The 13,623-nt window shown below is 37.4% G+C and overlaps 4 protein-coding genes across 6 annotated transcripts in view; 3 read left to right on the top strand and 1 right to left on the bottom strand.

Moving 5' to 3' along the window:
- Positions 1 to 2,791, top strand: part of cep170aa (centrosomal protein 170Aa) — a 41,198-nt gene extending 38,407 nt beyond the window's left edge. For all 3 annotated transcript variants that reach the window (XM_074675274.1, XM_074675272.1, XM_074675273.1), the window contains one exon: positions 190 to 2,791. In XM_074675274.1, coding sequence (XP_074531375.1) covers positions 190 to 494 — 305 coding nt within the window. In that variant the 3' untranslated portion in view covers positions 495 to 2,791. The remainder of the gene's footprint in view (positions 1 to 189) is intronic.
- A 245-nt stretch (positions 2,792 to 3,036) lies between these two features.
- Positions 3,037 to 5,392, bottom strand: hint1 (histidine triad nucleotide binding protein 1). The gene is made up of 3 exons (XM_074675275.1): positions 5,235 to 5,392; positions 3,511 to 3,615; positions 3,037 to 3,324 (listed from the first exon to the last, which is right to left on the bottom strand). Exons 1-3 carry the CDS (start codon positions 5,343 to 5,345, stop codon positions 3,160 to 3,162), a joined length of 381 nt encoding a protein of 126 aa, XP_074531376.1. The 5' UTR covers positions 5,346 to 5,392; the 3' UTR covers positions 3,037 to 3,159.
- A 3-nt stretch (positions 5,393 to 5,395) lies between these two features.
- Positions 5,396 to 6,950, top strand: lyrm7 (LYR motif containing 7). The gene is made up of 5 exons (XM_074675276.1): positions 5,396 to 5,522; positions 5,735 to 5,807; positions 5,918 to 5,988; positions 6,345 to 6,426; positions 6,582 to 6,950. Exons 1-5 carry the CDS (start codon positions 5,505 to 5,507, stop codon positions 6,650 to 6,652), a joined length of 315 nt encoding a protein of 104 aa, XP_074531377.1. The 5' UTR covers positions 5,396 to 5,504; the 3' UTR covers positions 6,653 to 6,950.
- A 572-nt stretch (positions 6,951 to 7,522) lies between these two features.
- On the top strand, positions 7,523 to 13,446 carry dync2li1 (dynein, cytoplasmic 2, light intermediate chain 1). The gene is made up of 13 exons (XM_074675803.1): positions 7,523 to 7,599; positions 7,700 to 7,823; positions 7,930 to 7,964; positions 8,266 to 8,335; positions 8,688 to 8,776; positions 9,001 to 9,199; positions 9,619 to 9,687; positions 9,864 to 9,941; positions 10,052 to 10,131; positions 10,218 to 10,288; positions 10,423 to 10,520; positions 10,682 to 10,774; positions 13,226 to 13,446. The coding sequence occupies exons 1-13, from the start codon at positions 7,586 to 7,588 to the stop codon at positions 13,286 to 13,288; spliced, it is 1,083 nt and encodes a 360-aa protein (XP_074531904.1). The 5' UTR covers positions 7,523 to 7,585; the 3' UTR covers positions 13,289 to 13,446.
- The last annotated feature ends 177 nt before the right edge of the window (positions 13,447 to 13,623 follow it).

The following is a 13,623-nucleotide window of genomic DNA, read 5'->3' as shown; positions in this document are numbered from 1 at the left end:
TCTGCCAAGTTGGTATTGTACGAGCATGTACCAATAATGCAACACTACTTGTTTTGTCATGTAGGACTGCACAACTCATATCCACATATGTTTCACATAAAAAAAGAGCTAATATTAAAAATGTTTTCAAGGCCTTTATTTCAAACAGGGATCCCCAGCGTGACTTTATTCTCTCTGTTTTTGTCACAGTGATCAATGTGATGGTGGACCCAGATGGGACTCTGGATGCCCTGGCTAACCTCGGTCTCACCAGCCCCACCACCCCTACGAAACCGCAAACAGCCAAAACAACTTCCCCCTCTGCCACCAGCCCTGGGTTTGTGCCCCAAGCCAAAGACCCACTCCCTGGGGTCCTACCATGTCCTGGAGCATCAACAGCCAGCACAGAGGCCACTGGACAAGATCCTAGCCTGGGTTTGGGGTTAGCAGGAGTAGGAGGGATGACCTTTAACCGCATTCGGCCCAGTGGAGAAGAGGCCATTGCGCAGAAGTGAACAGAAGGTTCTCCTTCAGTCGTGCGAATGAAGGAATCACTATTGGAGTGCAGTTGGTGGATGAATAGTGTTCACAGAAATGAAGCAGGTGTAGAATCATTTGAACAGTTGCCATTCTACTCAGTAAACCAGTCTGGGTTTATGAGTATAATATAAACATACCTTGAAGTATTTTCAGACTGGAAATGAAGCGCTTCATATGACTTTTGGACTCAGTGCAAACCCCAACTGTTGTATCATAGATATACCTTCTTAAGAAATTAGCCAATTAACAGTTTCTCAACTTAAAAACTATTCATGCTTACTTGCTGACCTGATCGACAGAAGACTACATGTCTGTTCTCTCAGTGGACAGACATCTGCTTGTACAGTCTCCTTCAGTCTCCTCCTCTTGCCTTTTCCATGTGTCTGGACCCTGCCTACTCTAAGGACATGCCTTAAAACACACCTTCCATAGTAGCAGCCTTTCTCCCCTCAAATGATGATACTCAACTTTGATGAGACTTTCTATTGAAGGACCATTAAGAAGAACAATGCATTGTAAAATAACACTACTGATCTATTTACTCTATTGTATAATGCAAAATACCATGATGGTTTATAAGAAAATATTTCAGCAGCCTTAAGAAACAGACATGCATCAAGATCATCTGTGAGAAGTTGCAGAAGTTTTTGATACTCAGTAACCGTCCATTGAAGAATCTCTCAAACTGAATCTGTTGAAAAGGAAAGTTTAGTGCCTCCTCCCCCCAGTATGTTTCACTCTTTCCCTTCTTTTATCTCCCTGTAGTTTTTACACAAAGTGTATAACTCCAGTAGCATGTACAGGACAGAGCTAAGAGCTTTCCTCCTGAGAGGGGTTGTCTGTGTTGATCGTACTAATGCTGAGTCTGTTTTTCTTTTTTTTTTTTTTTTACTTTAGTTAGAGCATCCTGGAAACCAATGATCATTGTCACTCAGAACAATCACTTACCAAAGTAAACAACACTGATGAGTCTGTCATTTTTTAACAGTTGAGCCATGTTGAAATTCATCTGTCGTGCAAAATCTTGAGAATCTTTATTTCAAACAGTGCAGCTCGTCTCAAACATCCCTAAGCATTACCTGCAGTTTCTCTGAATGTCAACACCATTTTCCTGTCAACAAATCAAACTCTCAAGAAGTTTTATTTATTATAATGAAACATTATTTTAATCTCTGCTGCCATGTCATTTGTGGCCTGTGTAATTGCTGCACTTTACTTTCAGCAGTAAAGCCACTGAAGTGTTTTACTGTCCGATGTCCAATTTGTTTTTTCTACTTTGGTTGGTCACAGTTTTTGTTTTTTTAAAGTAGCAACAGTGAGCAAAGAAAATCACTAGCACAGAGCTTTCTTTTTAACATTTTAAGACACCTGACAGCAAATTTAATTTCTTTTACAAAACATTTGGGCTTGAGTACACACAAAACCTCAGTGTGTAAAAAACTGCTGCTGGTTTGAGTTAATGTTTTGTTGAAAAGAAACCAGGCAACTCACAAAGAGGCCTTTTACTCTTTACATTTTTTAAGTTTTCATCTTTGAAAAGGAAGTGTTCGTAAAACAGCCTCATATTGGTGTTTCTGGATGAACTGTTCCAGCAAACTGCAGAGACAGTACAGTTGACTTCCTCATCCACTTTGCTGCTTTTCTGGTTACTTTAAGAGGACTCATCATTTTCGGAGTCTCTCTCAGCTTATAGTCTGTGTTCTAGAGTAAAGCAGTTTGGTAGAATTTAGAAATGTTTGCAATAGTGAGTTTAGGTACCAGAATTCATGTCATTTCCCTCTCTCTATACTGTACTGTAAGATAATTTTCAATGCCTCTAAGTGCCCATTTCAACTAGTAAATGGCATTGAGTTAAAGACATAATGTAAAAACACTCTTATTTTGCACATCAGGCTGCGGTGTTTTTCAGAAAATGTAAAAGACTGCATCAGATGTCAAATGGCTTGACAGAGAGAATCACTCTGCCTGATATCAGCAGTGATTGCCTTGCCTCTGAAACTTTTCTGTCTGTACAAATGAAGCCTCTTATCTGGTTTTCTCCCTTCCTCCTTGTTTTATCAAAAAGTGAAGTTAGGGACTGTGAATGCTAGGTACATGTATTTTTGAAATTCTACGTGTCATCTGATCAGTGTTCTTTTTGTTATTTTTGTAAAGAAAAAAAAACACCATTTTATTTATTTTTTGTGTAATATTTTGTGGATGTTTCATGTATTTTATATTTGTTCTGACTACCTGCATTGTTTCTTACTATTATTAAAAAGAGAGCCATTGACCCGTTTCTCTGTTTTTATCTGATTGTAATAATTTACATGAATTACATTAGTTTTAAACTTGAACTATGATGGAATTCAGTTTTTATTCAAGAAATCTCTACAAATTCCTTATGATATACACATCTGGTCAGATTCATTATCATCAAGGAAAGACAAAGGTTGAATGAGATTTGAATGAATTTCCAAAACTAGAAGTAAATAAGATGCTAACCACTAAGACACACAGACAACCAGCACATCCTCCAGTTATGAAGTGTGTTTTATTATCACTGATGACCTTCTTTGACTCATATGTCACATTTAACAGCAGAGTTTAACAGCACAGGTTGAACACTGATAGAGGACGGTTTATGTTTGGACGTGGAGGTTAGCCAGGGGGCCAATTCAATTGACGACCACCCAGGATGTGGATGTGAATATGGTAGACTGACTGGCCACCGTCAGGTCCATCGTTGATGACAATCCTGTAGCCTTTAGTCAGACCTGCATTTTTAGCACACTTCTTTGCGACGATCATCAAGTGGCCCAACAACTAAGACAAGAGGTAGAAATGAATGTTTGCATTAGTACAAGTGCACAGCAGCTTTGACCATCCTGACAAGAAATAAAATGTGTGAAAGACTCCATCTAGTGGTCATGATAGACAATAGTTAAACAACATTTGTCAGTTTACAGTGTTAAAAGATTCAAGCCAAGGAGTTTAAATAATCATACTCACAGCAGCATCACCATCCTCAGCTTCAGACAGTCTAACAATTGGCTTTTTTGGCACCACAAGGATGTGAACAGGTGCTTGAGGAGCTATATCTTTGAAAGCTACACACTGAAATGCAACAAAGAAACACAGATGATTCACCCTGGGCAGATGGCCTGCTTTTTATTCATATCAAGAGGGCTTTAAAAAAACAGAAGCAAAAAAAAAAGCTCTTAACAGTAAGCCTTACACTGATATCTAAAATTAACTACATCTCCTCCTGTATGATGGGTAAACAGTGGTGTGAACAAGACATATAGCATAACATATAACAGCTTTACAAAGAAATAAGAAACTATGACTAGTTATAACAAAGCCAAAACAGGCGTGTCTCATGCTATACTTTTTAATGTAAAACTGCAATTTCTGACCTGACAAATACCATAAACAAGGATTTAACTTTAACCCCTTCTGCTTTCAGGCTGCCAAACACTGACAGCAGCAGTTTTTTAAAATGGCATGTTCTTAAAAACGTTTATTGTTGAAGTGTTTTATTGTTTTCAGTTGGGGTTGTGTGGTTGAAATTACTTTTATGACATTACTTGGATCTGTAACTGACAGGTCTGACTGCTGCAGGTGACTGTGTCTACCTGCCTTTATGTTTATTTGTTTGTTTTTCTTGGTAGGCAGCAAAACTAATAAAACTCAAGTAAAGTAGCCATGTTTGGTTCTCGAATCAATCTAGATAACTGCTCGGTCACTCATGCCATATACCATGTAAATCTTCTTCGATCTGATGTAGCACTGATATTATATGAGAGGAATGAAAAAATTGAAAATATTCTTCTATCACCAGACAAATTAATGTGGTTTGGTGTTAACAGAGATATGCTTAGGGTTAACATGCTGCATTTTTTAACATACCACTGCACCAATAATACTTTTAAAAATGCTTTGCACAACAGACTTCATTTATCTTTTGCTTATGCAAGTGCAGAGTCACTTTTAGTCTAACCATACAAATCTGAGTATCATAGACATGTAATATTTGCTGTAATATAGATTTATAAGATTTTTAATATATCCTAAAGATTTTATTGCAATCACTTGTGCAAAATAATGTTGTTTTGACACACTAACACAACGCTGTCAGGCCTGTTTGGTCGGGTGTCTCTTATGTTGAGATCACATGTCTCTAGCTTTTAGATGTTAAAGACGCTCGAGGCTACACAATTGCCAACAGATATCAAAAGCAGGAAGCCAATAACTGGTGTGCATGCATTTCATAACTAAATGGTTTTGACGGTTTTACCTGTGGGGTTTTACAAGAGCTGCATGAGACTTGGCCTAACAGACGTTGTTAGACATTTGTTGTAAATCCAACTATCTACAGAGGCATAATGCAGCAAATGTACCATTTGCAACAACTTCAAGTATGCAGAACAACTACTAAAAAATAAATGGACGGAGGGGTGAGCTGGCAGTTCCTGTTGTCTGTCAGACCATTAGATCTCACTTAAATGACTTCACGGTTGTTTTCCAAGTCTGTGCGCATGCAACTTAAATAGAAGATGTAGATTTGTGGCAAACGAAACGACCTACCAATTTAATAGGTGAGCCACACTCAAAGTGCAGTTCAAATACAGTAAGCTAACATTAGCTATACGTCACTTTCAAGAAGCTGCGGCACGCTCCTCAGGCGTGGTGCACCCATAAATGCGTGTAGGGTTAAAGTGTTGAATGCATACCTGCTCATCTTCATGCAGAAGATCCACAGGAATCTCTTTACGTATGATTTTTCCAAATATCGTGTCTCCACCCGGCTGGGCTGCCTGCGCTTTAGCCGTTTCTTCAGCCATGTTGGCGCAGTCAGTGCAGCTGCCAACGACGATTTTGGTATCGAAAAGCTACACCGAACGTTCATTGGCTGCGAGAACACGTCAGCTCAACGTCGTCACTGATTGGTCATTGCACTGTACTACGTCCCCCAGTCCAGGAAGAGAGCTGAGGAAGTCAACATGAGTACTCGTTTGAAGGTGAGAAAAGAAATGTTTATTATTGTTGAAAATTTGAGTATAAGGCAGTTTTATTTTGTTCAAAGAGTTCCTTTTCCGGTTTTATTTCAAAATGTGTGTAGCTGTCACTATCACTGTAATTTAGGACATTAAATCTACTACTGATGCTTTAGTTCTAGTAGCAGCTGTCACGATAGTGAAATTGCAAAGGCTAATTGTCTGTTTAAATGCAGGTTCTGAGCGTGTTTAAAACGCTGCACAGAACAAGACAAGCTGTTTTTAAAGATGACGACAGAGCACTGGCAGGTAAGTAATGCGAGTGTGTGTTTTTCTTCATTAGAATATATGTTATAATATTTTTAAGAGATCCCTTAGTCAAACAGTGCACATAAAACACCATATTTCTTCTTCCAAAGCTGCAAGACTAAAGATAAACGAGGAGTTCCGCAAGAATAGAGATGAAACTTCAGAAGAAAACATCCAGAAGGTACAGTAAAAGTACAATAGAAAAGTATACAGCGTTGGATTTATGAGTGTGTGGCTCTTCTGTCAAGCAAGTTAGACACACTATACTGCAAAGCTAAAAACATATGGCCAATAAGTTAAAGACCAGCCAGGTTCTTCCTCTTATTATTTGAGAGCTTTTTCTGAATACAGTAGAAAAAACAATTATTATTTTTTTCACAAAAATGGTTACATCTAACAGGTAGGTGGATTTTAAGCCTTGCAATATTCTTGAAATACATTCATAAAATAAATTGAATGTGTGTGTGTGTGTGTGTGTGTGTGTGTGTGTGTGTGTGTGTGTGTGTGTGTGTGAGATCATTTTTCCCTGTTTTGCAGATGATTAAAATGGGCTCAGATGTGGAAGTTGTTCTTCGAGAGTCTGTGCTACAAATGGAGCATATTGGAAAACATTCACTCTGTATGTTATAGTTCACTCCTCTTTCTCTTTCTTTTTATTTGGAACCATACAAAAAGGAGCAAATTTATGCAAATCTTGACCTTTTCTTTTGTTTTTGTGACATAAAAATAACTTTTGTTTATGATATGGACATATATTTGCTTTCTCTTCCACAGTACTTCGACCCAGAGAGAACCTTCTATTAGAAAATGTGCCCTATTGTGACCAACCAAGGAAAAAGTCATGACAGATTATCTGATTGTCTCTTTTACATGAAAAAGACACTTGCTATTCACCATTATCATCTGTCTTCACTGGAACATAAAATGAATCCCTCCTTTCATTCACTCATCTCAGCTGTTTCTTCCTATTAAAATTGTGTCAACTGAATTGACAAAGTTTCATGTACAGTATTTATCTGATGTAATTGAAAAGGGTTTTCATTTCAAATGAGAGATTTTGGCTATTTTTTGAGTGGTATATTATTAAACAATGTGAAAGTTACTGTGATGCTGCTGAAAAAATAATTTCATTGTGTTAAAAATAAAAGAGTTTTTTTGCCAGAGTGATTGTTATTTTTTAACAATTGTTAAAAAAATATTCAGTCCAGAAAATATTAAACCAAAGGTGTCTTAGTTAAGCTCCAGAGACTTTTTTTTTAAATCAGAAATGTAACTTCTGATTGAAGCTTTCAAAGACTGTCAGTAAATTAGCTTTTGGTGTCTGCCAAAAAATCAAGTGTACCCCGTTATGATTCTTGAGAACTAAGTGTAATTTTAATAAAGTTTTTACATGATAGTGACAGCAAAAAGTTAGTCATTGAAAAAAACGGAATGCTTATTTTAAACATACATTGAATCACATAAAAGTAATGTCAGATAGATCTTAGATAGATTTGCAAAAAAAAAAAATTAGAAAAAAAATGCAATATATGCTTTTTAAAATTGTTTTTCAATACAGGAATTAGAATGGTTATACAGTTCTGTGTGTCTGTGGTACATAAAAATGTTTTATTTGACCTAGGTCTTGGTTGTCCAGTTTAGGTTTGACCTCAATGAAAGAACAACACTTCCCATAATGCCCCGTTTAAGTAATGAGATTACATCATCAACTCGCGCCCACCGTTACTCTGGCAACGCTAGCAACGGGTACATTGAGCCGCACAGCTAACACAACCTACATGCCTAAAATAAGGTAAGGGGGACGTTTTCGAGTAACGAACGCGTTTTTACGAAATTGGAGGCAAATTTTATTTTAATGGCAAGAAGCGACTCCGTTGTGTTTTATTTTCCAGTTCGGACAAACTATGGGATCTGGCTGCAGCGGAGGTTCACAGTAGGGAAACTGGAGGAGGGGAAGAGGATGGAAGGGAGTCTGTCAGCGAGAGGACGGTGTTTCTCATGGGGAGCAAGGCGGGGGTGTGTTTATGTGGAACCAAAGCAAAAGCATTATCCCAAATAACTTTTTTTCATTAGTCACATGATTAAAAGCTCCGTTAATAGACTTACTATGTTTTTGTCCTAGGGTAAAACAACTATTCTTCTCAGATGTCTCGACAGGTGAGTTCGGTCTACGTTTCTAGCCCTTCTTATTCTGAATACAGGCCAATGTCACAGGGACACTTCCTACAAAACTAAAAATAACTTTCTACTTGACATTAATATGAGGATCAGACTTCCAAGATTCTTCTCGGAAAGTCTGGGAACAGAGCTGGTGACAAGGCTCACAGAGACACTTGATCCAACTACATGTTCTATTAAGGACAGCAGGTTTAGAGTTGAAGCACAGATAGTATATCATAGATCCCTTTGCTTGGATAACATTGTTATTGCTCATTAACACTGTTGATTTATTCACCAGGGATGAACCCTCAAAGCCAACTCTTGCACTGGAGTACACTTTTGGTAGAAGAGCCAGAGGACACAACACAGTAAGGAAGCTCAAAAATCTTACACCCATGTCTAATAGACACATAACAACAACCACTACAAATTATAACCATATTTATATGAATTGATTAGAAGTATCTTTGTGAAAAGTCCATTATTAGTAATAGCTACAAATTCCAATACCCAAACCCCTCCCCTAACTGTAACTTTACAGTTGGGCAATATGACCCAGGTTGACTGTGGGATCTGTACTGATCAAACCAACTGGTTTTGCTTTTTCAACTACTCAGATAATTTGTGCTTAATGCTTTAGAAGTAAAAATGTGAATATAAACTTCACATTATGTATTATTGGTGATGATATTATGAAAGACTGGTGGTTTTCTTCTCCAGCCCAAAGATATAGCTCATCTATGGGAGTTAGGAGGAGGGATTTCTTTGTCGGACTTGGTCCAGATCCCCATCACTCCTGTCAGCATCAGGTTGGTCACTTACACTCTCTTCAGAGATCTTGTTTTTGTCTTTCATAGCTCACTGTTTCAGTATTTGATGTCTTAGAGTGGTACTTTTTTATTTTTTTTTTCATTTTTATGTGTATTTAGTGGCAATTTGGTGTTTAGTTTTCAAGGTCTGAACTTCATTGCTGTTGCAGCTATGTGTTTTATGTATGTAGCCTGTAGAAATGATCTTCCCTGTTCTGCCCAAGGTCTCTCTCCATTATTCTCATTCTGGACTTGTCTAAACCCAATTCCCTGTGGGGGACCATGGAGAATCTTCTTCAGGCGGCACAGGCACAGCTGGAGAAAGTCCTTTCTCTCACACAGCAAGGCCAGAAGACCAAATCCAGCACCAAACATCAGACGTCTGGCCAGCCAGCTGCACGCGTTTTACCCAAAGACTTTCCTGTAAGACTTATGCTTGGTTCATGAGCGGTTTGAAGAATGCTCATGCTGATGGCTCCTAGGAAAATGTTTTACTATTTCACAAGTTAAAATGCAACTCAGAACAAAGGTGCATCTCTAACATCTCAACAGTCCAACATGTTGTCTCAAACATATTTGAACATTCATCTAAAATATTAAGGGCTATTTTAATTCACAACTATCATAAAAAACATTACAAATATGGTGGGTAGTTTAAAATTCAGTCACAATCCCTTTTTACATTGTCAATTAACAACATTACATTTTTTTTACCCAAGAGGTAAAAAAAACTTTTTTATTTTATATATTATATTATATTATATTATATTATATTATATTTTGAATAATATAATTGATGTTATATTCTACTATATTGTACTGTACTGTGACTCTGTTAACAGGACAGAGAGCTGATCAGTCCGTTTCCTGTTCCTCTGCTCATCATCGGAAGCAAGTATGATCTCTTTCAGGTAAAACACAAGCCAGGATCTGATTGTAACTTATGCCCATGTGACCTTTTGTACACATAGAAGTGGATTGTTGTTCGTTTTTAAAATAGCACGGTTGTATTCTTACCCATGTAAATTCATTTTTTTCATGAATGATTCGTTAAACAAGTTTAGGAGGTTCTTCATTTATGTTTCAGGAATTTGACTCTGACAAGAGAAAAGTGGTTAATAAAACTCTACGCTTCATTGCCCATTACTATGCAGCCTCTCTGATTGTAAGTGTGCATTTACCAAAATGATCTTCTTATCTAGTCAATCAAGTCTGTCACTGTTCCACTTTTCTTTGTTCACATACTTCTTTTTCTGTTCCTCATCTTCCCCTCAGTTCACAAGCATCAAGTCAGATAGTCTCATGTCAAAAACCAAGAGTTTCTTCTCTCACCTGGCTTTTGGTCTGGACAGAGGGTGAGGAGCATACAGCTGTAAATTACACTAAACACATCAATCTGAAATTATCACTAACACTTGTTTGATTTGAATCCTGTGATTAGGAAAACTGTGTCCAGTGACCCCACCAAGCCTCTCTTCATTCCAGCTGGCTCTGACTCATTTGGCCAAATTGGTGAGAACAGCACCACTCTGTGGCCAAAAGTGGTGATGCATTTCAGCTGAACGAAACAGCTGCATTATTGCTGTTTTGCAGACAAAGGAACATTTGTGTGATACTCTGTTGAACTAACACCTTTATTGCATTAGGACCCCCTCCGGCTACTGATGTGGACATTACTTCTCGTCATGTCAAAACCCCAAAGGACCAGTGGAAGAAAGCATATGAGCAAATTTTCCCCCCAGAGGTATTTCAATGAAACTTCTCTTTTTATTTTCGATCACAACTCGGACACACAACAAAAAAATGTTAACATAAAACAATAGACATTATTACTTCCAACCAGGCTTCCATTAACATCCCTTTTCAAATGAAGTGCTGTCTATGTGAATTACTTTGTGTTGACAGAATACCAATGAGCAGAGGGAACTGAAGGATCCAGCCAAAGATCCACGCTACAATGAGCCTCAGATTGATTCCATGAGAGCCCAGAAAGACCAGGTAACACTTCTTGGCCAATCACATGCTTGCATTATTGTACTATACACCATCCTAGACATGATTAAGAGGAGGGGGTGGTTTAATCAAATTCCTTGTATCCTTTTAAGGATAATAAATGCGATTCAGATTCTGATCATACATTTATCCACAAATCTATCTGTCCACAGCTGATCTCCTCCACTAGACCCTTCAGATTTTGTTCTTTGTTCACTTTATCCGTACGCTCAAGCCTACTTTTGAATGGTTGTGACCCACTTAAGATTTGCACAATAACAGAAACTCTCCTGCTTCAGTTATTTCTGTTGCATTTTTATAGTGGGGTGCTCGGTTGGGACATTTTAACTCTTCTGTGTTTGGCACGTCAAAAAAGGTAGGGAGGGTACCCAGACATAGCTTCTCCAATCAGTTCCATGACTTCAAATTTAGCAGTATGCAGATCATCTGGTGTGCTTCCATGTTTTATTTGATCAGAAGAAATATTCAATTTGAGATACACAATGAGAATATCTTGTGTTTTTTTTTAGTGATTGCCCATAACACGTAAATGGTATCCCTTATACAACTGTTCCGCTTCATATTAATGATCCGCTGTCGTAGACCTCTGTTTCCTTTACACCTGTCTCAAACAAGGGTAATGCCTCATAGTAACCTTCTCCCTCTCAGAATCCTGTGTTTACTACTGTAACTTTAGTGCTCTCATTTACAGACTGTAATATATTCTTTGCTCATAACTGGAGAGATTAGGAGTCTCCTGACAGACCTGCCCAGGTGGCACTCTGCCACTTGAACTACAGTAACCTGCTCGAGTCACAACCCTGCTATCGCTGACTGAGTCTCACCTGATGCTGTTTTCTTTGGACAACGTGTAATGTTATTGTTCTGGTTAGCCAATAAATGGAAAAAGGGTAAAAGGTTAATTACAGCGGGGTTTGGAGACCATTTTTTGTAAAGGTCTGTTTGCATGTTAGGTAAGCTTGTGTAATGCATCACGATGACATAGGCAGACCATGCCTGTATCTAGGTCTTTTTCATACCGAAGAACGGTACTGAAGAGGGCAGTCGTACTTGAGGTGGCATGGTTTGGATGGCCAATGTGCATTTCTGTCTCATCTAATGCTTAAAAATGAAACTCCTCTGACCCATTTGCCAGTTGGTGCTTTTGATAATATTATTCAGTATTAGGGCTGAACAATTAATCAATTTTAAACCAATATCCCAATGTGATAGATTGCAATTTTCAAATCGCAAAGGCTGCAATTAGAATAAAAAAGTGTCATGTACACAGACCTGGAGGGAATGTAGAGACTTGTACTTGTTCTCCCTTAAAACCAGCAAAAGTCAAAATGCTGTTTTTTTCTGGCAAAAAACAAAAACCCTGTGGGCTACAAAGATCCATCCAGTAGGTCGTGGAGCCATACCCCTTGGTCGCTTTTTCCGGTATGGCTTGTTACTCTTACTGACAACTGAAGGTCAGTAAAATTTCAGTGTTCCTTTTTCTTTTTCAATTAAGAAATGAAAAAAGACTTGTTTAAATGTCGACAGTATCTTTTGTTGGTTAGTCATACTATAAAATGACTTAAAACTTGTGTTAAGTGAACAATGCAGAAGATTAAAAAAAAAAAGAAAAAAAATTGTTTGCTAAATCGCAATCGCAATATTGGTCTAAAACAAGCGCAATTAGATTATTTTCCAAAATCGCTCAGCCCTATTTAGTATACTGTGGGGGAAATAAGACACTTCTAACCTGTTTCTCAATTTTTTTTTTTAATAAAAAGCACACGTTTTTCAAATGGAACCAGGTTCTGCAGTTCTACAGTTTTATTTTGCATACACTTTTGCCCTCTTTGTTTCCTGCTCTGCTCAGGTAACAATGAGAAGTAAATGTATTTAATTTCTTTCTTTTCTGTTTGTTCTACCCCTTCTTTAATTTCCTTTTCTATCTGATTGTACGCAATCAAATAGACTTCTCATCTGAGGATTAAGGAAGGCTTAACTTAACCGATTTCATTTATGCACCTTCTTTTGAATCATCAAAGCTCAGCTGTTCATCATCTTATCTTACTTTTATGCAAGTGGTGAAAGATGTATAAAATGCAGATCATCACAGAAAGTAGAATATAAGACAAATTCAGTTCTGCATTTACCAAAACTGGTCAATAGAGATCTAATCTGTTTCCAACATGCTCACTGAATTCTCCTTTACCTGACTGTGTCAAGGCTTTTTCCAAAGTTTAGACCAAATGTTGGATAAAAAACAAGATGATCTACTTTTTTGAGTCATGTTTGGTGTTTTTAAGATGTACTACATCGTTCTTTTAAAAGCTCTGCTCATAACGTCATCTGTGGCCGGTATCTATGGTTGTGTGTTTGTGGAGGAAGAAACAAGCAGATGATTAATTAATATCAAAAGACTAAGAAGCCTTTTCCTTTGCTTTTGCATCTCTTTTACAGGAATTGGATCAAAAAAAGAGGAATGCAGCTAAATCATGGAAAGGGCTGGAGCTGGACAAATAAAATCAGATGTATGTTCACACAGAAACACGACATATAAGTGTAAAAATAGTCTTTTTTTAAATTATTTATTTCTTTTCAAGTCATTTTCTAACATTTTTGTTACCAATTTGCAATTCACAACACTTTTGTAAGTATTTCATAGATAAAATAGAAACTGTATATTACTATAAAAATGTATTCTAAAAAATAAACGTGTATTATCATATAAATGTCTCTGTTTATTGCTAATATCAATCAAAAATATTTACTTTATTTCTAAACACATGTGGCATTTCAGAGCTTTGAATTGAAAATGCTTACTACTTCATAACAAACTGCAGTATCACATTGTTCAG

The sequence above is a fragment of the Halichoeres trimaculatus genome, unplaced genomic scaffold, assembly GCF_033239565.1.
Source record: "Halichoeres trimaculatus isolate MK-OKI-2021-1 unplaced genomic scaffold, fHalTri1.1 fHalTri1_scaffold_8, whole genome shotgun sequence".
Lineage (NCBI taxonomy): Eukaryota > Metazoa > Chordata > Actinopteri > Labriformes > Labridae > Halichoeres > Halichoeres trimaculatus.
The sequence above is the reverse complement of the archived record's forward strand: the minus strand, read 5'-3'. Positions and strand labels throughout refer to the sequence as shown.

What these genes read in the sequence shown, in the direction of transcription:
- hint1 (XM_074675275.1), bottom strand. Translation starts at nt 5,345, where the DNA reads ATGGCTGAAGAAACGGCTAAAGCGCAGGCAGCCCAGCCGGGTGGAGAC. An exon ending in TTCTGCATGAAGATGAGCAG is followed by an intron (nt 3,616 to 5,234) that starts GTATGCATTCAA and finishes GTTGCATTTCAG; the next exon opens with TGTGTAGCTTTCAAAGATAT. An exon ending in CTGAGGATGGTGATGCTGCT is followed by an intron (nt 3,325 to 3,510) that starts GTGAGTATGATT and finishes CTCTTGTCTTAG; the next exon opens with TTGTTGGGCCACTTGATGAT.
- lyrm7 (XM_074675276.1), top strand. An exon ending in CAGAAGAAAACATCCAGAAG is followed by an intron (nt 5,989 to 6,344) that starts GTACAGTAAAAG and finishes CCTGTTTTGCAG; the next exon opens with ATGATTAAAATGGGCTCAGA. An exon ending in TATTGGAAAACATTCACTCT is followed by an intron (nt 6,427 to 6,581) that starts GTATGTTATAGT and finishes TCTCTTCCACAG; the next exon opens with TACTTCGACCCAGAGAGAAC.
- dync2li1 (XM_074675803.1), top strand. An exon ending in ATCACTCCTGTCAGCATCAG is followed by an intron (nt 8,777 to 9,000) that starts GTTGGTCACTTA and finishes GTTCTGCCCAAG; the next exon opens with GTCTCTCTCCATTATTCTCA. An exon ending in TGAGAGCCCAGAAAGACCAG is followed by an intron (nt 10,775 to 13,225) that starts GTAACACTTCTT and finishes TCTCTTTTACAG; the next exon opens with GAATTGGATCAAAAAAAGAG.